The sequence below is a fragment of the Gorilla gorilla genome, chromosome 1 (assembly GCF_029281585.2).
Source record: "Gorilla gorilla gorilla isolate KB3781 chromosome 1, NHGRI_mGorGor1-v2.1_pri, whole genome shotgun sequence".
In the NCBI taxonomy this organism is placed as follows: Eukaryota; Metazoa; Chordata; class Mammalia; order Primates; family Hominidae; genus Gorilla; species Gorilla gorilla.
This window is the reverse complement of record NC_073224.2, coordinates 94,154,587-94,178,727: the sequence shown is the minus strand read 5'-3', so window position 1 is coordinate 94,178,727 and position 24,141 is coordinate 94,154,587. Positions and strand designations below refer to the sequence as shown.

Genomic DNA, 24,141 nt, shown 5'->3' with positions numbered 1-24,141 from the left:
GGACACGGTGGTTTGTGCCTGTAATCCCAGTATTTTGGGAGACTGAGGCAGGCAGATTACCTGAGGTTAGAAGTTCAAGACCAGCCTGGCCAACATGGTGAAACCCTGTCTCTACTAAATATACAAAATTAGCTGGGCATGGTAGCACATGCCTGTATCCCAGCTACTTGGGTGGCTGAGGCAGGAGAATTGCTTGAACCCGGGAGGGAGAAGTTTCAGTGAGCTGAGACTGTACCACTGCACTCCGGCCTGGGTGACAGAGTGAGACTCCATCTCAAGAAAAATAATAAAATGGTAGAGAACATTGAACATTGCAATTTACTGGTACATAACTGGTTTTACAAGAAGCAGCAGTGGTAGCTTTCATCTCCCAGTCCAAGGCCACTTTTGGGCTCTATTGTCAACAAGCTTGCTCTTGGCATGTCACATTGTCCTCATGTTTCATCTTTGGCCATTGAGTTTTATTTTTATTTTTTTACCCCCTTTTGGTCTCTTGGGATGAATTTATGATTTACCATAAATACATACCATTCAATCAAGTATATTTTGCAACTCCATTTCATTGTTATTGTTTGATTTGCTTCCATTCCCATTAATCCTTATTTATTCCCACATAGCAGTGCTACAAATGGGAAGTCAGAGACCATCACAGCTGATGTCAATCACAAGTAAATATACCAGCCTGCCTACAGTGCATGGTGATGGGGCTGTGCTTCCCTCCATACTAACTGGCATCGTAGTTTAGTGCTCTGCCTTTTGGGGGTCTGGAGGGAGGATGGTTGAAGCTTTGGTGTGGGTGCACTGCTTACTTGGTGGCAGGTATCTCTCTGGATGACACTAACTCAGAATCTTGTTGCATGCTGGAAATGGGGAGCATGCTTTACTAAAGAATCTGACCACAGGTGTTAGAGCTGGAACTGACAGATTTTCAGATGATAGGTAAGATCCAGAGCAGGTTACAGGTCAGGGAGAACACATTTTGCACCTTTAACATAAGCTTATACGGGGTTAAAAATACCATTCTGAAGATGTGTCTTGTGGAATTGGGTGTATGCTCTCAGTATAAAGGCTGATTGTTCCTGTCATATTTGATGGCCCTTAATATGGAGAAAACTGTTCTGTTGATTTATTCTCACACTAACAGCTCTCCTTTTTGGTCACTGCATTAATTTTAGTCAGTTACTTTCTTGCTTCTAAAGAATCTTTTTATCTTAATGGCAGATCATTTTTAGTTAGAAGTAACACATATCCTCTCCCATCTGGGTACTGACAGAGTTTGGAAAAGCCATTATCTTTATAGTTTAAGAGACAGCTTGATGTTATTGTTACACTTTGAAAGTTAAAGTTTTTAAGGTTGGGTGTGGTGGCTCACGCCTGTAATCCCAGCACTTTGGGAGGCCGAGGCGGGCAGATTACCTGAGGTCAGGAGTTCGAGACCAGCCTGGCAAACATGGCGAAACCTCATCTCTACTAAAAATACAAAAATTAGCTGGTGTGGTGGTGCACGCTTGTAGTCCCAGCTACTCAGGAGGCTCAGGTGGGAGAATCACTTGAGCCTGGGAGGCAGAGGTTGCAGTGAGCTGAGATCGCACCATTGCACTCCAGCCTTGGTGACAGAGCAAGACTCCATCTCAAAAAAAAAAAAAAAAAGAAAAAGTTTTTAAGGTAATTTGGGAAATATATGCAGGGCAAAAGATCTGGAGATGGAAGTTATCTCAGAAATAGAGTAGCACCTTCATCAGTGTCACCCAAGTGCTTTTTCCTGTCTGTGCCATTCCTCTGCCCAGACAAATTCCTGTGAGTGTCAGTGTTTCTGGGATGTGATTCTGTAAACAAGGAAGTGGACTCAAAGATCTGATCAATTTGTTATAGGTGCTGTAGATCAGCGGTCTCCAACCTATTTTGGCACCAGGGACTGGCTTTGTGGAAGACAGTTTTTCCACAGACTTGGGGTGGTGAGGGTGGTTTCAGGATGATTCAAGCATGTTACATTTATAGTACACTTTATTTCTATTACTATTACATTGTAATGAAATAATTATACAACTCACTGTAATGTATAGAATCAGTGGGAGCCCTGAGCTTGTTTTCCTGCACCTAGGTGGTCCCATTTGGGGATGATGGGAGCCATCATCAGGCATTAGATTCTCATAAGGAGCACACAACCTAGATCCCTTACATGGGCGGTTCACGATAGTGTTCACATTCTTAAGAGAATCTGTTGCGGCCACTGATCTGACAGGAGGTGGAGCTCAGGCAGTAATGTGAGTGGTGGGGAGCATCTGTAAATACAGATGAAGCTTTACTCACTTGCCCACTGCTCATCTCCTGGTGTGTGATCCAGGTCCTAACAGGCCACAGAGTAGTACCGGTCCATGGCCCAGGGGTTGGGGACCACTGCCATAGATGACTGTTGTCTCTCCTGCCTTGGGAACTGGGATGCAGAGCCCTTTGTCACTTTCTGTCTCATCCACCATTTTTAATATATGGAAGCAAGCTGCTTTTATATTTAAGAAATAAAACTTTGACTAAATTTCTTTGTTATTGAAACATAGCTTTTAACCTAACAGTGTAATAGATTGTTAATTATATAACTGAAGACAGCATCTAGCTATCTTAGTTAAGATACAAAAAGCTTTAAACATTATTCTTACTCTTTTATTTAATATCCCCCATCGCCCAGTTTACTTCATTTTAGCCATTTGTAGAATAATTAAAGTGAAATCAAAGTTTGGCTTTAAGTGATACCATGCACTGAAAAAGAGTTCCTGCATAATCCTTAGCACCAAAGGATGACCTTACACAGCTGAAGAACATCATGTAATAGTAAGAGATGAAAAGGAAGTATATTATGTAAAAGAGGGAAGAAGCAACTAGGAGGTATTCTGAAAGAATGGAAACAACCATGCTGAGTTTTGACTCGATATTATTTTTATTTCTCACCTTAATGCTTACTGAATAGTGTTAGCTACCAAAAGGATGCATGGCTAAAGAATTGTGGGGCAGTAGGTTTATTGGGCTAATTTGCTTATATCCTGAGATTTTACATTTGGTGATGGTAGCTTCTGTTTTCCCTCCTTCAGGACATCCAATTTTGTTTACTGAAGTTCACTCCTTAGTTTCTTGGGGTATCTTTGTGGTAGTAGAATGGAAGTTACATATTCAGGCCAGCTATATATGTGTTTCTTGGGTTCACAGCCACCTTCTGTTCCTGCTACACTGAATCCTTCAGGGGTTTAGGTGGGACTGGGCTATATACATCTTAATGGGGTGGGCCCTCATTTTTTCTTTTTTTTTCCCTTGGTGTGCCTACTCAAGATTCATTTGGTTTTGTATGACTTTGAGTTGCCCCAGAAGGTCTGGACTAGACCTCTTGAGCTCTTGTGGTAGAATCTGGCATGTATGTAGAGAGGTGTGTGCCCCACTATGCCTCATCTTTTCCCTTCATTAGTTTGTCATCATTTTCATAGTGTTATTTGTTCAGACAACAAGCATTCGTAGGCCTGCTCATAGGTTTATAGGTGCTATTAGTATCCTAGGTGCTGAAGTATCTTATACAAGAGAAATAAGTCACTTCTTACAGACTACTGGGATGTTCAAGATGCACATACATAAAAGTTAAGTAACATTTTCAGGCAGTATGTGATTAGGTGCTAAATGTGTGCTGTAGCAATAATTATTCTGGGAGGCAGTGACTTAGCAGGTGTCTAATACATTTATTTTTTATTTATTATTGTTATTATTATTTTTGAGACAGTGTCTTGCTCTGTCGCCCAGGCTGGAGTGCAGTGGAGCGATCTCAGCTCATTGCAACCTTCACCTTCTGGGCTCAAGCGATTCTCCTGCCTCAGCCTCCTGAGTAGCTGGGATTATAGATGCTCGCCTCCACGCCCAGCTAATTTTTTGTATTGTTAGTAGAGATGGGGTTTCACCATGTTGGCCAGGCTGGTCTCGAATTCCTGACCTCAAGTGATCTGCCCACCTCGGCCTCTCAAAGTGCTGAGATTATAGGCATGAGCCACCACACCCGGCCACATTAATTAAATTAATTAATTAATGTATTTATTTATTTTCGAGACAGAGTCTCGCTCTGTCACCCCGGCTGGAGTGCAATGGTGCAATCTCGGCTCACTGCAACCTCTGCCTCTTGGGTTCTAGCGATTCTCCTGCCTCAGCCTCCGGAGTAGCTGGCTTTATAGGTACGCGCCACCACACCCTGGTAATTTTGTATTTTTATTAGAGAGAGGGTTTCACCATGTTAGCCAGGCTGGTCTCAAACTCCTGACCTCAGGTGATCCACCCACCTTGGCCTCCCAAAGTGCTGGGATTACAGGTGTGAGCCACTGCACCCAGCCACATTTATTTTTTATATGAATAAATGGATGGAGACAATCACTATGAAATGCAGTGGTCAAGAGAAGATAGGGGCTTGAGCCAAATCTTGGAGGATGAGTATGGTTTTTATGGGACCATAGTTGAGAATGACTTGGAATAATCCAAAGAGTGTGACTGATCTGGTTTGAGTGGAGAGTCTCAGGATAAGTAAGGTGAAGTAGGATAGAGAGTGCTTTGAATGCTAGAGAAAGGTTGACCTGTAGCTAAACTCAGAAGCCCTCTGATTTTTATTGACTCCAGCAAAGTTTGAGACTACGTACTTGGGGAAAGCACAGAAAGAGCTATGGTTTGACAAAAGACTAATATTTTTGTGCCCTGTGTCTTATTGGTAAGATTCTTGAAGTGGCAAATAACAAAGAGGTCTAATGACTGCAAACTCATTGACTATTTATTGACTTTTGTGTTAGATAACTTAGAAATTCAGAACTGCTATAAATGTTAGGTTGTGACCTAGATGAAACAAATAGGGACTTTGACCTTACCTTTGCTTGAGTGCATTCTGCCTTAGCTCTTTAAAAAGGGACTTTCGGTAACAGAGAAGTACTTTGAAACATATTGAATAAATTAGCTCAGCTAATCTAGGACATTTGGGTTGTAGAGAAAAAACATGTATTGGGTAATAATTTAACTGTCTGATAGAACTTTCTGCAGTGAAGGAAATGTTGCATATCTTTGTTGTCCAGTTTTGTAGTCATTGGCCATTCATGGCTTCTGAACACTCGAAGTGTGATTATTATGACTGAGAAACTGAATTTTAAATTTTAAATTAGTTTTAAAAATTTTAATTAAATTTAAGTAGCCCTGTGCAGCTATTGGCTTCTGTATTGGATAGTACAGCTTTAGAATGCATATTCTCACTCATAGGTGGGAATTGAACAATGAGATCACATGGACACAGGAAGGGGAATATCACACTCTGGGGACTGTTGTGGGGTGGGGGGAGGGGGGAGGGATAGCATTGGGAGATATACCACCAGCATGGTACATGTATACATATGTAACTAACCTGCACAATGTGCACATGTACCCTAAAACTTAAAGTATAATAAAAAAAAAAAAAAAAAAAAAAGAATGTTTGTCAACATTAATAGTACCAAGGTAGTGGTGAAGATTAAAATGCAATATGAAGGCTTCAGAGCACCTAGCACTGGGCTTGGCATATAGTATATACCTAGTAAGTAGTCACCTTTTTATCAAATTGAAACTTGGAAATGGTAAAAAATGAGATGTATGTAAGGGGACAGTGTGTAAAAACTAGTGAAGTGCTGTAAAGAGCTACCAGTAATTATTGGCACTTGCCCCAAATAGTGTCCTTCTGACCTGAGAATTTCATATTAACTTAATCCTCAGGGAATTTAGTGATCATCAGGGTAGCATCTATTCCATTTGTTTAACTGGAAGAATTGTTATCTGCAAGCTTCTCAGAGGAAAGTTATGGTTTGTACTTTTGCTCTGGCAAGTAACATGGGAAGCAAAGTCTTTAACACATACTTGTTTTTTTTTCTTAGCTTGAAGGATGCCAATGATGTACCAATCCAGTGTGAAATCTCTCCTCTTATCTCCTATGCTGGAGAAGTAAGTCTGCTTTACTTTTTCCTCTATTCTTTTACAAAGCTTTGTATATTTCAAAATAATGAAAAAGTGGATTTTAAATGTTCTCACCATAAAGAAAGGATAAGTATTTGAGGTGATAGATATGTTAATTGGCTTTATTTGATTATTCGACAGTGTATATATGCATCGAATCATCACATTGTATCTGAAAAATATATACAATTATTGTCAATTAAAAATGAAATAAGGTTGGGCACAGTGGCTCACTCCTGTAATCCCGGTACTTTGGGAGGCTGAGGCAAGAGGATTGCTTGAGCTCAGGAGTTTGAGACCAGCCTGGGCAATATAGTGAGACCTGTCTTTATAAAGAAAAAAAAATTACAAAAAAAGAAATAAAACTTTTTTAAAAAGTAGAATTCTGGCATTGTTTTATGTTTAAGTAGGGATGTCCTTAGAGAAGATGCAGCATTTTCTGATGGTCCTGCCCTGAGGAGCTCTTCCTGGGAACAAGCTGAGAAGCTGCATTTGTTCTGAATTCTTCTCTTTGAGAATTCGTGTTATGGCTTTGCATCTGTCCCATAAGTGGGTTAGTTGCCATTAACAGACATCTACAATATCTAGTCCATTTCACCTACTCATTGAAATGCAGTAGGCTTTTGAAAAATATATAATCAGCCTTGTTTTTTAGATGAATCACCTGGCTTTTTTTAAATGCAGTGTAAGTTTTCTTTCAAGGAGTCTAGTTTGTTCAAGTACTTAGTACTGTCACTTTTAAAACTTGGGGATTTAGAGGTCTCGACTCTTTTACTTATGTAATATTTTTCCTGGAGATCTTTGTATTGCTTTGTTGTAGCATTAGAGATAGCTTTCTTGCTTAGAAAGTTAACTCTAACTGGCCGCTTGCAGTGGCTCATGCCTGTAATCCCAGCGCTTTGGGAGGCCAAGGCAGGTAGATCATTTGAGGTCAGGAGTTCGCGACCAGCCTGGCCAACATGATGAAGCCCTGTTTCTACTAAAAAATACAAAAACTTAGATGGGTGTGATGGCAGGCACCTGTAGTTCCACCTACTTAGGAGGCTGAGGCACGAGAATTGCTTGAAGCTGGGAGGTGGGGGTTGCAGTGAGCATAGGGGTGAGACTACTCCGTCTCAAAAAAAAAAAAGTTAACTCTGTGAGAGATGATTATAGGAAAAATGTTTATCATCTTATTAACTGTAGAAATGATCAGAGTAATTTTCTTTTTATATTTTTGTTTCATGCTTTTACAAGTCAGTCATTAAGTCTACTCTAAAATGTCTATTAAATAGATTTTGACTTTTATATTCTGCATCTCAACCTTTTTTGGCATTTGTGCTTTAAATCATCATTATAGCAAGTCCAGCACTGCGTGACAAGTGCAAATTTTCTAATTGTGTTTCATTTCACTCCTCTTTTTAGGGATTAGAAAGTTATGTGGCAGATAAAGAATTCCATGCACCTCTAATCATCGATGAGAATGGAGTTCATGAGCTGGTGAAAAATGGTATTTGAACCAGATACCAAGTTTTGTTTGCCATGATAGGAATAGCTTTTATTTTTGATAGACCAACTGTGAACCTACAAGACGTCTTGGACAACTGAAGTTTAAATATCCACAGGGTTTTATTTTGCTTGTTGAACTCTTACAGCTATTGCAAACTTCCCAAGATCCAGATGACTGAATTTCAGATAGCATTTTTATGATTCCCAACTCATTGAAGGTCTTATTTATATAATTTTTTCCAAGCCAAGGAGACCATTGGCCATCCAGGAAATTTCGTACAGCTGAAATATAGGCAGGATGTTCAACATCAGTTTACTTGGAGCTGGAAGCATTTGTTTTTGAAGTTGTACATAGTAATAATATGTCATTGTACATGTTGAAAGGTTTCTATGGTACTAAAAGTTTGTTTTATTTTATCAAACATTAAGCTTTTTTAAGAAAATAATTGGGCAGTAAAATAAATGTATCTTCTTGTCTCTGGAGTGTCATTTGTACTTGAAGAAATTATTTCATTGAGAAAATATGAAACTTGGGAGAAACTTTAAGATAATGCATAAAAACAAATTGATGCTTCAGTGAGGTTGCAGAGTCATAGAACTTTCAGCAAATATCTAACTTTGGGCTTTATCTTCTTATCACTTTATAATAGTAGCTCTCACCCAAAGATTATTTTGTCCTCCACCCAAAGGGGCATTTGGCAATGTCTGGAGATATTTTTGGTTGTGACAAGTGGGAAAGTGAAGTGGTACCACTGGCATCTAATAGGGATTAGGGATGTCACTAAACATCCTACAATGCACAGGATGGTCTCCTACGACAAAGAGTTATCTGGCCTAAAGTGTCAATGGTGTCAAGGTCGAGAAGCCTTGTTTCAAGTTATTCATTTACTCTGTTTTGCCCAAATATTTGGTGGCACTTAGGAATTCAAAAGAATGTAGTTTCTGAATTTTCTCTGGCAGGCTATTCCAGTTTTTTGTTATTGTTGTTGTTATTTTAGAGGATTAAAAAAGTAAAAAGACAAAGGTGGTTCTTTAAATATGGGCCATAGATCATTGGTCATTAGTAAGGGTTCTCTGTGTCTAAAATGCTGTTTGCATGAAAAGACTGAGCTTTATAAATGCATCTTAAATAATATTTAAGTATTGACCAAAAGTATAAAAAGGAACATCTGGATAAATGATTCTAAAAATTATATCTAGAAAAGAGATGAATAAATTTTATTTTCCACTAACAAGTTGTCACAAGATAGGATGTCATTCATGGGGTAGGTCTTTTGTTTAAGGATCACTTTTTTTTTTTTTGAAGAGCATGTGATGTTGATATCCATCAATCTTATCTGTTTTTTTTTTTTAACTAAGGCCTAAATCATTCATTTAGCATATTTTCTATTTTATTTCAATAACAGCTCAATTTTGCTATTGTTATCTATTCCAGTTTTCAAAAAGATTAGTGAAGTTTGACTTCTCATTGAAATGAGCTCCAAATGGGTTGTAAGAATGGAATTGCAGAGTCTTTAGCTCCTGAATGCCAAAAACTGGTACTAATGGTATGATCCGTTTCTTTTTTTCTTGAACCTTGCTATTTCCTCTGCTATTTCCACCTGCTATTTCTTCTCCCCCTGTTGTAAGAAAATACTAGTGATGCTAGGAAAAGGGAAGAATGGAAACGGGATTGTGTAGTGGTTTTGTTGGAGAGGAGCGATGGCTGGGGAACATTGGGTAGTTAAGAGCAAACTCTGAGAGCCTCTGAGCCATGAAATGATAAGGTGATAGCATTATGTATGTTTATGAGTTCTTGTTAAGTAATTGTTATAATTCAGAAAATACAGAATTGGGTAAAATGTTTATGAAAATAAAAGCTAGAATAATTTGGCAGTAACAGTATAGAATTTATGTGACAGTTGATAGTCATTTTGAGTCTGGCTTGATCGACTGGCTGTGATTTAATAACTTTTTTGATAGTCACAAGTGAACATATAAGCCCAATGGGTATGTTCGTTGAATATTTGATTTTTGTTCAATTTCCCTCTTACCTCTCTAATTTAATCCAGTTTTGATGTCCACAAAGGAATTTTTAGTGACATCTATTGGAAGATAAAGAAAAATTCAGTTTTCAACTTCTACCTCTTCTATTCCTGGAAGTTTTGGCTTTTATTGGTAATTTTGATTTTATTTCTAATTCCAGCTTACTATTGCTAGCACTTCCTCTTTATTCATCACAGTACAGTCAGATTTCAGTTATCCAGGTAAAAAGAGGCAAGGAAAAATCATGCATACTCTTAGAAGAGTGACTAAAACACAAATCATTCAGTTAGTTTGGAAATCTGTTTTTCTGTTGGCCAACGTGGACATTTTTGCAATTCATGGTCCTGTTTTGAGCCCTGGTTTAGGAAATACATATTGGGAAGTGATGAATGAATGAGTTAGCCAATAAGGACTGAGTGCTTGTCACGTGGCCAGCAATATTAGATGGGGTATAAAAAGTATAACAGAGACTTGTCCTTAAAAAACTTACATTCTGGTTAAAGGGACAAAATTAACCCATGTAACAATGAAAAGATAATTTATTACTAAAATGTAAGGAATTAAGCTCAGTAAGAGTTAAACAAAGGTAATCATAAATTGGAGTTTATCGTGTCCTCTTCGAAGGATCTCATTGTGTTAGGGTTCTCCAGAAAAACAGAACTGATAGGATATTAAAAGTAATGGGAAAAACTGCAATTACTTTTGTACCAGCTGAAATATGTAGATATATAGAAAGACTTATTTTGAGGAATTGGCTTGTGATTATGGAGGCTAAGTCCCATGATCTGCCCTCTGCAAGCTGGTGGTGTGGTTCCAGTCCAAACCCGAAGGCCTGAGAACCAGGGGAGCCAATGGTGTAAGTTCTAGTCTGAGTCTGCAGGCTGGAGAACCAGGAGTGCAGATGTCCAAGGGCAGGAGAAGATGGATGACCCAGCTCAAGCAGAGCCAGTTGACCCTTCCTCTGCCCTTTCGTTTTATTCAGGCCCTCAATGTATTGGATTGCCCACACTGATGAGGGCAATCTTCTTTACTCAGTCTCCTGACTCAAATGTTAATATCTTCTAGAAACACCCTCAAAGACATACCTAGGAATAATGTTTTACCAGCTGTCTGGGCATGCCTTAACCCAGTCAAGTTGACACATAAAATTAACTATCACACCCATCATTTTGAGAGTAGAGCTATTTCCTTCTCAAATTGGGGTTAGATGTTTATTTTTATTTATTTATTTTTTTGAGACGGTGTTTCACTCTTGTTGCCCAGGCTGGAGTGCAATGGCGTGATCTTGGCTCCCTGCAATCTCTGCTTCCCGGGTTCAAGCAATTCTACTGTCTCAGCCTCCCTAGTAGCTGGGATTACAGGCGCCTGCCACCATGCCCAGCTAATTTTTTAGTAGAGACGGGGTTTCACCATGTTGGCCAGGCTGGTTTTGAACTCCTGACCTCAGGTGATCTGCCTGCCTTGGCTTCCCAAAGTGTTGAGATTACAGGCGTGAGCCATGGTGCCTGGCCAGATTTAATTACCTCTAAGTGCAAATGTGTATTGTGATTTAGAAGTGCATCATGAAAGGAAGATTTATAATTATTTTGGGGAGGAAAGGGGTCCCTTAACTACATCAAGTTGCCAGGTGATTGATGCCCAAAATATGGGGTTAATTAGGAAATCTATAACTGATATTTCTAAGTGTGGTCACCTGACCAGGTACATCAGCATCACCTGGAAACTTAGAAATACAGATTCTCAGAATTACTACATTATGCATATGGGGATGCAGCCTAGAAATGTGTGTTTTAACAAGCCATCTGCATGATTTTGGTGTACACTAAGGCTTGAGAATGGTCACTGTAAGACAATTTGGGGAGGCTGACTGAAAGTTCAGAGATGTTCCTGTGTTGATTTGTTTAAGATAATGGCCTCCAGCTGCATCCGTGTTACTGTAAAGGACATGATTTCATTCTTTTTTATGGCTGCATAGTATTCCATGGTGTATATGTACCACATTTTCTTTATCCAGTCCACCTTTGATGGGCACCTAACTTGATTCCATGTCTTTGCTATTGTGAATAGTGCTGTGATGAACATACAAGTACATGTGTCTTTTTGGGTGAACGATTTATATATTTTTTTAGTTATATGCACAGTAATGGGATTGCTGGACCAAATGCCACGTTTTCACTTATAAGTGGGAGCTAAACATTGGGTACTCACGAACATAAAGATAGCAACGATAGACACTGGGGACTGCTTGAGAGGGGAAAGAAAGGGTTGGAAAACCAATAGTTTTTCACCAATAGTTGAAAAGCTATGCTTACTACCTGGGTGACAGAATCAATTGTACCCCAAGCCTCAGCATCACACAATATATTCATGTAACAAACCTGCACAGGTACTGCCTGAATCAAGAATAAAAGTTGAAATTATTAAAAAATGTTCAGGGATGGTACTAAAAAGGAAACATAAATTAGGGAGAGAGACTGAGAGGCCAGTGTTTCCAGAGCAATAATAAATTAAGCCAGAAACCAAATAGATAAATCTTATGTGAGCTTTGTTCTTTCAAACACCCGAGGGGGCGGTACTGATGATGGTAAAAGAATGAAAGATGAGCTGTGTGCGGTGACTCACGCCTGTAATCCCAGCACTTTGGGAGGCCGAGGGGAGCGGATCACGACGTCAGGAGTTCGAGACCGGCCTGACCAACATGGTGAAACCCTGTCTCTACTAAAAAGACAAAAATTAGCTGGGTGTGGTGGCGTGCGCCTGTAATCCCGGCTACTCAGGAGGCTGAGGCAGGAGACTTGCTTGAACCTGGGAGGCGGAGGTTGCAGTGAGCAGAGATCATGCCACTGCACTCCAGCCTGGGCGACTCCGTCTCAAAAAAACAACAACAACAACAAAAAAACTAGCAAGACATGACCAGGAGAATTGTAATTACTAGAACAATGGTTTCCAACCCTTAGGATCCTCTGAATTACTTGGAGAGATTTTTGAAAAATCTTGCAAGTTTTTGACTTCAATCCTAGAGATTATGATTCTCAGTCTGGTAGAAGGCCAGAGCATCTAATTTATAAAAAGCATTAGATGATTCCAAAAGGCAGCTAGGAGTGAGAATTACTGACTTGGAGGCATAGACTTAGCTTAGAAATCAACAACCAAGGATGAGAGGGAAGAGACTGGATGTGTTCTGGCTTTGAAAGCTTAGACGAGGAGAAGAGTGAAGAACATTTCACTTGAGAACAGTACAAGCAAAAGATGAATAGATGGGGCCAGGAAACAGGCATTCTGGGGATAATTCCACTTTGCAAATATCTCAGACTGCTAGAAACAACCAGCCTAAATAGGGGTCTTTCTAAATTTTATCCCTGTCTGACTCAACATTTTCTGAAATGGGAGTCAGGGTGATAGGCAGGGAAGAGAAAGAGGAAAGTTAGTGAACAGTTTGTTTTAAAAATATTACAGGCACTTCTTTCGGGCTGAATGAGAAGTAAAAAGTATAATAATGTGTTAAGGCCAGGCGTGATGGCTCACACCTGTAATCCCAGCACTTTGGGAGGCTGAGGCAGGTGGGTCACCTGAGGTCAGGAGTTCACGACCAGCCTGGGTAACATAGAGAAACCCCATCTCTACTAAAAATACAAATATTAGCCAGGCGTGGTGGCACACGCCTGTAATCCCAGCTACTTGGGAGGCTGAGGCAGGAGAATCATTTGAACCCGGGAGGCAGGGGGTACAGTGAGCTGAGACTGCACCGCTGCACTCCAGCCTGAGCCACAGAGCGAGGCTCTGTCTCAAAAAAAAAAAAAAAAAAAAAAAAAGGTGTTAAGGTGATGACGTTATGGGTGGGTTTTTTTCTCTCTATAAATTTTTGGACAATACATTCTTAATTTTATGATTAAAAAGATTTATCTTTTATAAAGGCTCAAAGGAAAAATTAACCAAAGGTGTTCACATTAGCCACTTTGGTACAGCTGTGAAGGAAATCTGAGGTAAAATTGGCTGTGGTGCAGTTGAGGTGGAGGATGTAAACATACTTTCAGAGAGCGGAATGTGCATTGTTGCAGTATAAGAAAGCGTAGTCTCCATTATGCTGTTGTCTTTGGCATTGGGCATTTAATAGAGTCTTCATTTGTGAAATATGATAATGCCTTATGATTCAGAGGAATATACGAAGGAAATATATAGAAATTTAAGGTAATGCAGTTTGAGGTAAAGCTTTTTTTCAAGAGGTTAAATATGAGCCCTCTGATGGAATGTATACATTCAGTATTATGTCTTTAAAGCTGAAAGGTCTAAAAGGCTTGCCAAAAAACTCAGTGAGTCAGTGGTGACAATATGTTTATATGAACAGTGTTTTCCAAATTATCAACAAAGTTAGGACACCATAAGAACAAAAAGTCTATCCTTGTAGCTTCATGACTCATCTTTTCCACATCAGTTCTTCAATTTCTCTCTCAGTGATTCCACTTCCCAGGAAATGATCCTTCCCACAAATCTCAGATTTTATTCTGGTAGGCAAAGTTTTTTTTCTTCTTCTTACAAAACCATGTGTACAACTCGTTGTATTTTATAGAGTAAAATATATAACATAATATGGATAAGATTGAAATGAGATAATTGATTTTCTTTTAAAGTTTAAAATATACATTTTATTTTATTATTTTTAAAAATAAATTCCTCACTTTTTTTTTTTTTTAATTGGAGACAGGTTCTCACCCTGTTGCCCAGGCTGGGGTGCAGTGGCTCAATCATAACTCACTGTAGTCTCAAAATTGTGGGCTCAAGGGATCTTCCTACGTCAGCTTTCCAAGTAGCTAGAACTATAGGCATGCAGCACCATGCCCAGCTAATTTTTTTTTTTTTTTTTTTTTTTTGAGACGGAGTTTCACTCCTGTTGCCCAGGCTGGAGTACAATGGCGTGATCTCGGCTCACCGAAACTTCCGCCTCCCAGGTTCAAGCGATTCTCCTGCCTCAGCCTCCTGAGTATGTAATCCCTCCTGGGATTATAGACATGCACCACCACGCCTGGCTAATTTTGTGTTTTTAGTAGAGACGGGGTTTCTCCATGTTGGTCAGGCTGGTTTTGAACTCCTGACCTCAGGTGATCTGCCTGTCTCGGCCTCCCCCCGCTAATTTTTTATTTTAATTTTTGGTAAAGATGGTCTCACTATGTTGCCCAGGCTGGTCTCGAACTCCAGGGCTCAAGAAATCCTTCCACCTTGGCCTCCCAAAGTGCTAGGAATACAGGCATGTGTGACCACATCTGGCTTATTTTATAGACTTCTAAAAGGTCTGAAATGTGATAAAGGAGAGATTAACTGTCACACGAATATAAAGTAAATATTCAGTAAGGATAACTATGGCTAACATATTCTAACAACCATGTGTCAGGCATTGCACTAAGCACTTTACATACATTATCTCATTTAATCCTTATTACTTTCCTATGAAGTGGGAACTTTTATTGTCCAGTACACAGGGAAACTGAGGCATAGAGGTTAAGTAAATTGTTTAAGGTTATATACCTCATAAGAAGCAAAGCTGAGAATTGAACCCAGAGTCTAAATCCAGAGGCCCATACTTTTTGTCTACTTAAAATAAATTCAAACATACACAATAGAACAGAGTAATAAGCCTCTATTACTCAGTTTCTAACAATTAATTGTGGTTAGTCTTGGTTCATTTATTTCTCACTTTCCCTCTACACCCCACCCACCCACTGAATTACTTTAAAATCAGTTCAACATCTTGGTTGTAATACTTCATTGTGTCAGTGTATATTGGAGTGATAAAATAACCAGTGTGTGTGTGTGTTTATATATATGACTATATATATGTATTTAGACCAGGTCTCACTCTGTCACCCAGGCTGGAGTACAGTGGCATGAACATGGCTCACTGCAGCCCCGAACTCCTGGGCTCAAGTGATCCCCCAACCTCAGCTTCCCAAGTAGCTGGTGCTACAGGCACGTGCCACTGGTCCAGGTAATTTATTTTGTAGAGACGAGGTCTTGCCATGTTGCCCAGGCTGTTCCCAAACTCCTGGGCGCAAGTGATCCTCCCACCTCAGCCTCTCAAAGTGTTGGGATTACAGGCGTGAGCCACAATGCCCACCCCATGATATTTTTAAAACCTTAATAATTAACAATCATGCCTTAATATCATGTAATATCCAGCCAGTGTTTGAACTTCCCCAAGTGTCTCATAAATATCTTTTTTTTTTTTTTTTTTTTCTGAGACAGGGTCTCACTTTGTCGCCCAGGCTGGAGTGCAGTGGCAAGATCTTGGCTTACTGCAGCCTCAACCTCCTGGGCTCAAGTGATTCTCCTGCTTCAGCCCCTCAAGTTGCTGGGACTACAGGTGCGCATCACCATGTCGGCTAAATTTTTGGTTTTTTTTGTAGAGAGGGAGTTTCACCATGTAGCCCAGGCTGGTCTTGAACTCCCGAGTTCAAGCTATCCCCCTTCCTTGGCTCCCAAGGTGCTAGGATTACAGGTGTGAGCCTCTGTGCCCAGCCCCCAGTGTCTCATAAATATATATTTTTTATGTTGCATTATTTGAATCAGGCTCTACAGTCAATTTATTGCCTTTGACTAATATGTCTTTTAAATATTCCCTTAAATATTTAAAAATATATGCAGGTCCTCCTTCCTCTTCTTTTTTTTTTTTTGTTTGATATTTATTTGTTAGAAAAAACTGGTTACTTTTTCAACATAGATTTGCAGATTTTGGGTTTCATTTCCATGATGTCCTTTAACCTGCTCCTCTAGCCTCCATATTTCCTGAAAATTATAGTTATAGCTGAAGCTTGATGAAATTCAAGGTCAATTTTTTTTTTTTTTTTTTTTTTTTTTTTTTTGGTGGGGCGGAATCTCACTGTTGCTCAGGCTGGAGTGCAGTGGCATGATCTTGGCTCACTGCAAGCTCAGCCTCTTGGGTTCATGCCATTCTTCTGCCTCAGTCCCCCCAGTAGCTGGGACTATAGGCACCCACCACCATGCCCAGCTAATTTTTTGTATTTTTTAGTAGAGACGGGGTTTCACTGTGTTAGCCAGGATGGTCTTGATCTCCTGACCTCGTGATATGCCCGCCTTGGCCTCCCAAAGTGCTGGGATTACAGGCGTGAGCCACTGTAATCAATTTTGTAAAGTTAAAAATATTTCATAGGCTGGGCACAGTGGCTCACACTTGTAATTCCAGCACTTTTGGGAGGCCGAGGGGGGCAGATCACTTGAGGTCAGAAGTTTGAGACCAGCCTAGCCAACATGGTAAAACCCTGTCTCTACTAAAAATATAACAATTAGCCAGGCGTGGTGGTGTAGGCCTGTAGTCCCAGCTACTTGGGAGGCTGAAACAGGAGAATCACTTGAACCCAGGAGGCAGAGGTTGCAGTGAGCCGAAATTGCACCACCGCATTCCAGCCTGGGCAACAGAGCAAGACTCTGTCTAATCAAAACAAAACAAAACAGAAACAAACCCAAAAAACTTCATAGATAGTGTGCATACTTCATGTTAATCTCATTAGAGGCACATAAATTCAGTTCTTGTTCAGCCTAACAAGATAAAGAGTATCTCTGTGTTCTTATAAAGATATTTTTAAATCAGTCCTCTGAAAATAGATTAATAAAATATTAAAATCACCTAGGGTCACTATGGAATAAAGAAATCCTAATTTAAAGAGGAAATAGTGGCCCTTGATCCAACTATTTAATATGGCCTTAGTAGAATTAGCTGTATTTAGGGCAAGTCAGACTTTATTGTGAAATGTAATAGATGTCTGCATTCTCTTCATTTTAATCAAAGAAACTTAAATGGCTTCTTTTCTTCCACATGTCCTATCCTTGACAAGATGGGCAATATCACTAAGGGGCCTGGTTTTCTATCATCTGATGCTAGGAAGTATAAACTTGTACTTACTGTTCTTGTTTCTCTTTTATCTGTGTATCTTTGCCATTCTGTTTTCTCAATGAATAGTATGTTCTCTCCCATTCAGGTACCTTAATGGTGTCTATTTTATTTTATTGCTGCATAACACCACATATTTATTTTTTAGTTTCTAAAGATTAGTAATCCAGGAGTGGCTTAGCTGGATAGTTCTGTCTCTGGTTCTCTCATGAGGTTGGAGTCAAGCCATCAGCCAAGGCAGAAGTCATCCAGACTGCACTGGGGCTGAAGACCGTGATGCCAAGCTCACTCACGTGGCCTTTGGTAAAAGGCCTCAGTCCTGTGCCATATGGACCTCTCCATAGGACCTCATGACAAGGAAGCTGGCTTTCCTCAGCACAAATGACCCAAGCAAGAGAGACAGCAGCAAGATAGAAGCCAGTGTCTTTTATAATTAACCTCAGAAGTGACATAGCATCATGTCTATAATACCATATTGGTCAACTATTGTACAATAAGTGACTACTCAAGGGTATAAATACTAGAAGGCAGAGATTATGGGGACCCATCTTAAAGGCTGGCTTCCACAAACTTAGGTGTAAAATTCTTAACACAATTTTAGCAAATAGAATTCAACAATATATTAAATGGATAATATAACAAAGTGGGGTATAGCCCAGGAATGCATGGTTGGCTTAACATTTGAAAATTAATAAGCAGAATTCAATATATTAACAGACAAAAAGACAAATTATAGATTTAGAAAATACATTTCTCAAAATCCAACATCCTTTCCTTATAAAATTTTAGTCTCATGACACTAGGGATAGAAGGAATAGATGTGATAAACAAAGGTCATGTTTGCAAAACCTACATTTTACTATCACACTTAATGGTGAAAGACTTGTGTATTTCCCCCCCAAAATCAGGAACAAGGCAGTATGTTCTTTTTTGCTACCTCTATTCAATGTTGTATAGAAGTTATACCCAGTAAAATAAGGCAAGAAAAACATATAGGTATCTACATTGGAAAGGAATAAATAAATCTGTCTATTTGAAGATGACATGATTATCTACCTTGAAAATCCTGTGGGATCTGCAGGCAAGTTATCGGAGCTAATAAGTTTAACAAGGTTGTGGGATACAAGATCAACATACAAAAATCATTTGTATTTCTATATTCTAGCAACAAATAATTAGACATTAAAATTTAGAAAATCAACATCATTTATAGTAATGTTAAAACATGAAATGCTTATGGGTAAATCTGACTAATATGTGAAGGACCTGTACATTGAAAAGTACGAAACGTTGTTGAGTAAAATTACAGAAGTAGATCAGAAGATTTGGTGTTAAGATGTCAGTTCTCCCCAAAATGATCTATAGATGACAAGGTAGACAAATATATCAATGAGACAGAATAGATAATTGATAAATAGACTAATCTAGAAATAGACAATACATATATTGTCAATTTGAGGCCGGGCGTGGTGGCTCACGCCTGTAATCTCAACATTTTGGGAAGCTGAGGTAAGAGGATCACTTGAAGCCGGGAGTTCAAGATCAGCCTGGTCAACATAGTGAGATCCCCCCATCTCAGAAAAGAAAAAGAAAGGAAAGAAAGAAAAGAAAGGAAAGAAAGGAAGAAGGAGGGAAGGAAAAGAGGGAGGAAGGGAGGGAAAGGAAGGAAAGGAAGAAATAAGTATATTGTCAATTCATTTTCTTTTTTTTTTTTTAAATCACAATTGTTTATATTTAAAATAGGTTTTTAGCATTATAGTGAACTGTTAATTGACTTTTTTTTTTTATTATACTTTAAGTTTTAGGGTACATGTGCACATTGTGCAGGTTAGTTACATATGTATACATGTGCCATGCTGGTGCGCTGCACCCACTAACTCGTCATCTAGCATTAGGTATATCTCCCAATGCTATCCCTCCCCCCTCCCCCCACCCCACCACTGTCCCCAGAGTGTGATATTCCCCTTCCTGTGTCCATGTGATCTCATTGTTCAATTCCCACCTATGAGTGAGAATATGCGGTGTTTGGTTTTTTGTTCTTGCGATAGTTTACTGAGAATGATGGTTTCCAATTTCATCCATGTCCCTACAAAGGACATGAACTCATCATTTTTTATGGCTGCATAGTATTCCATGGTGTATATGTGCCACATTTTCTTAATCCAGTCTATCATTGTTGGACATTTGGGTTGGTTCCAAGTCTTTGCTATTGTGAATAATGCCGCAATAAACATATGTGTGCATGTATCTTTATAGCAGCATGATTTATAGTCCTTTGGGTATATACCCAGTAATGGGATTGCTGGGTCAAATGTTTCTAGTTCTAGATCCCTGAGGAATCGCCACACTGACTTCCACAATGGTTGAACTAGTTTACAGTCCCACCAACAGTGTAAAAGTGTTCCTATTTCTCCACATCCTCTCCAGCACCTGTTGTTTCCTGACTTTTTAATGATTGCCATTCTAACTGGTGTGAGATGATATCTCATAGTGGTTTTGATTTGCATTTCTCTGATGGCCAGTGATGATGAGCATTTTTTCATGTGTCTTTTGGCTGCATAAATGTCTTCTTTTGAGAAGTGTCTGTTCATATCCTTTTCCTACTTCTTGATGGGGTTGTTTGTTTTTTTCTTGTAAATTTGCTTGAGTTCATTGTAGATTCTGGATATTAGCCCTTTGTCAGATGAGTAGGTTGCGAAACTTTTCTCCCATGTTGTAGGTTGCCTGTTCACTCTGATGGTAGTTTCTTTTGCTGTGCAGAAGCTCTTTAGTTTAATTAGATCCCATTTGTCAATTTTGTCTTTTGTTGCCATTGCTTTTGGTGTTTTGGACATGAAGTCCTTGCCCACGCCTATGTCCTGAATGGTAATGCCTAGGTTTTCTTCTAGGGTTTTTATGGTTTTAGGTCTAACGTTTAAATCTTTAATCCATCTTGAATTGATTTTTGTATAAGGTGTAAGGAAGGGATCCAGTTTCAGCTTTCTACATATGGCTAGCCAGTTTTCCCAGCACCATTTATTAAATAGGGAATCCTTTCCCCATTGCTTGTTTTTCTCAGGTTTGTCAAAGATCAGATAGCTGGAGGTATGCGGCATTATTTCTGAGGGCTCTGTTCTGTTCCCTTGATCTATATCTCTGTTTTGGTACCAGTACCATGCTGTTTTGGTTACTGTAGCCTTGTAGTATAGTTTGAAGTCAGGTAGTGTGATGCCTCCAGCTTTGTTCTTTTGCCTTAGGATTGACTTGGCGATGCGGGCTCTTTTTTGGTTCCATATGAACTTTAAAGTAGTTTTTTCCACTTCTGTGAAGAAAGTCATTGGTAGCTTGATGGGGATGGCATTGAATCTGTAAATTACCTTGGGCAGTATGGCCATTTTCACGATATTGATTCTTCCTACCCATGAGCATGGAATGTTCTTCCATTTGTTTGTATCCTCTTTTATTTCCTTGAGCAGTGGTTTGTAGTTCTCCTTGAAGAGGTCCTTCACATCCCTTGTAAGTTGGATTCCTAGGTATTTTATTCTCTTTGAAGCAATTGTGAATGGGAGTTCACTCATGATTTGGCTCTCTGTTTGTCTGTTGTTGGTGTATAAGAATGCTTGTGATTTTTGTACATTGATTTTCTATCCTGAGACTTTGAGACTTTGCTGAAGTTGCTTATCAGCTTAAGGAGATTTTGGGCTGAGACAATGGGGTTTTCTAGATAAACAATCATGTCGTCTGCAAACAGGGACAATTTGACTTCCTCTTTTCCTAATTGAATACCCTTTATTTCCTTCTCCTGCCTGATTGCCCTGGCCAGAACTTCCAGCACTATGTTGAATAGGAGTGGTGAGAGAGGGCATCCCTGTCTTGTGCCAGTTTTCAAAGGGAATGCGTCCAGTTTTTGCCCATTCAGTATGATATTGGCTGTGGGTTTGTCATAGATAGCTCTTATTATTTTGAAATACGTCCCATCAATACCTAGTTTATTGAGAGTTTTTAGCATGAAGGGTTGTTGAATTTTGTCAAAGGCTTTTTCTGCATCTATTGAGATAATCATGTGGTTTTTGTCTTTGGCTCTGTTTATATGCTGGATTACATTTATTGATCTGCATTTATTGAACCAGCCTTGCATCCCAGGGATGAAACCCACTTGATCATGGTGGATAAGCTTTTTGATGTGCTGCTGGATTCGGTTTGCCAGTATTTTATTGAGGATTTTTGCATCAATGTTCATCAAGGATATTGGTCTAAAATTCTCTTTTTTGGTTGTGTCTCTGCCCGGCTTTGGTATCAGAATGATGCTGGCCTCATAAAATGAGTTAGGGAGGATTCCCTCTTTTTCTGTTGATTGGAATAGTTTCAGAAGGAATGGTACCAGTTCCTCCTTGTACCTCTGGTAGAATTCGGCTGTGAATCCATCTGGTCCTGGACTCTTTTTGGTTGGTAAACTATTGATTATTGCCACAATTTCAGCTCCTGTTATTGGTCTATTCAGAGATTCAACTTCTTCCTGGTTTAGTCTTGGGAGAGTGTATGTGTCGAGGAATTTATCCATTTCTTCTAGATTTTCTAGTTTATTTGCGTAGGGGTGTTTGTAGTATTCTCTGATGGTAGTTTGTATTTCTGTGGGATCGGTGGTGATATCCCCTTTATCATTTTTTATTGTGTCTATTTGATTCTTCTCTCTTTTTTTCTTTATTAGTCTTGCTAGCAGTCTATCAATTTTGTTGATCCTTTCAAAAAACCAGCTCCTGGATTCATTGATTTTTTGAAGGGTTTTTTGTGTCTCTATTTCCTTCAGTTCTGCTCTGATTTTAGTTATTTCTTGCCTTCTGCTAGCTTTTGAATGTGTTTGCTCTTGCTTTTCTAGTTCTTTTAATTGTGATGTTAGGGTGTCAATTTTGGATCTTTCCTGCTTTCTCTTGTGGGCATTTAGTGCTATAAATTTCCCTCTACACACTACTTTGAATGTGTCCCAGAGATTCTGGCATGTTGTGTCTTTGTTCTCGTTGGTTTCAAAGAACATCTTTATTTCTGCCTTCATTTCGTTATGTACCCAGTAGTCATTCAGGAGCAGGTTGTTCAGTTTCCATGTAGTTGAGCGGCTTTGAGTGAGATTTTTAATCCTGAGTTCTAGTTTGATTGCACTGTGGTCTGAGAGATAGTTTGTTATAATTTCTGTTCTTTTACATTTGCTGAGGAGAGCTTTACTTCCAACTATGTGGTCAATTTTGGAATAGGTGTGGTGTGGTGCTGAAAAAAATGTATATTCTGTTGATTTGGGGTGGAGAGTTCTGTAGATGTCTATTAGGTCGGCTTGGTGCAGAGCTGAGTTCAATTCCTGGGTATCCTTGTTGACTTTCTGTCTTGTGGATCTGTCTAATGTTGACAGTGGGGTGTTAAAGTCTCCCATTATTAATGTGTGAGTCTAAGTCTCTTTGTAGGTCACTCAGGACTTGCTTTATGAATCTGGGTGCTCCTGTATTGGGTGCATATATATTTAGGATAGTTAGCTCCTCTTGTTGCATTGATCCCTTTACCATTATGTAATGCCCTTCTTTGTCTCTTTTGATCTTTGTTGGTTTAAAGTCTGTTTTATCAGAGACTAGGATTGCAACCCCTGCCTTTTTTTGTTTTCCATTGGCTTGGTAGATCTTCCTCCATCCTTTTATTTTGAGCCTATGTGTGTCTCTGCACGTGAGATGGGTTTCCTGAATACAGCACACCGAAGGGTCTTGACTCTTTATCCAACTTGCCAGTCTGTGTCTTTTAATTGGAGAATTTAGTCCATTTACATTTAAAGTTAATATTGTTATGTGTGAATTTGATCCTGTCATTATGATGTTAGCTGGTGATTTTGCTCATTAGTTGATGCAGTTTCTTCCTAGTTTCGATGGTCTTTACATTTTGGCATGATTTTGCAGCGGCTGGTACTGATTGTTCCTTTCCATGTTTAGCGCTTCCTTCAGGAGCTCTTTTAGGGCAGGCCTGGTGGTGACAAAATCTCTCAGCATTGGCTTGTCTGTAAAGTATTTTATTTCTCCTTCACTTATGAAGCTTAGTTTGGCTGGATATGAAATTCTGGGTTGAAAATTCTTTTCTTTAAGAATGTTGAATATTGGCCCCCACTCTCTTCTGGCTTGTAGAGTTTCTGCCGAGAGATCCGCTGTTAGTCTGATGGGCTTCCCTTTGAAGGTAACCCGACCTTTCTCTCTGGCTGCCCTTAATTTTTTCCTTCATTTCAACTTTGGTGAATCTGACAATATGTGTCTTGGAGTTGCTCTTCTCGAGGAGTATCTTTGTGGCGTTCTCTGTATTTCCTGAATCTGAACGTTGGCCTGCCTTGCTAGATTGGGGAAGTTCTCCTGGATAATATCCTGCAGAGTGTTTTCCAACTTGGTTCCATTCTCCACATCACTTTCAGGTACACCAATCAGACGTAGATTTGGTCTTTTCACATAGTCCCATATTTCTTGGAGGCTTTGCTCATTTCTTTTTATTCTTTTTTCTCTAAACTTCCCTTCTTGCTTCATTTCATTCATTTCATCTTCCATTGCTGATACCCTTTTTTCCAGTTGATCGCATCGGCTCCTGAGGCTTCTGCATTCTTCACGTAGTTCTCGAGCCTTGGTTTTCAGCTCCATCAGCTCCTTTAAGCACTTCTCTGTATTGGTTATTCTAGTTATACATTCTTCTAAATTTTTTTCAAAGTTTTCAACTTCTTTGCCTTTGGTTTGAATGTCCTCCCGTAGCTCAGAGTA

At 39.4% G+C, this 24,141-nt stretch overlaps 1 protein-coding gene across 34 annotated transcripts in view; it reads left to right on the top strand.

Annotated features, from left to right (window-relative positions):
* Window positions 1-7,953, top strand: part of UAP1 (UDP-N-acetylglucosamine pyrophosphorylase 1) — a 38,666-nt gene extending 30,713 nt beyond the window's left edge. For 13 of the 34 annotated variants that reach the window (XM_031001640.3, XM_063693352.1, XM_063693355.1 and 10 more), the window contains 3 exons: window positions 618-668; window positions 5,904-5,970; window positions 7,387-7,953. In XM_031001640.3, coding sequence (XP_030857500.1) covers window positions 618-668; window positions 5,904-5,970; window positions 7,387-7,479 — 211 coding nt within the window. In that variant the 3' untranslated portion in view covers window positions 7,480-7,953. The remainder of the gene's footprint in view (window positions 1-617; window positions 669-5,903; window positions 5,971-7,386) is intronic. The other 21 variants (XM_031001645.3, XM_063693399.1, XM_063693412.1 and 18 more) reach the window with 2 other exon arrangements.
* The last annotated feature ends 16,188 nt before the right edge of the window (window positions 7,954-24,141 follow it).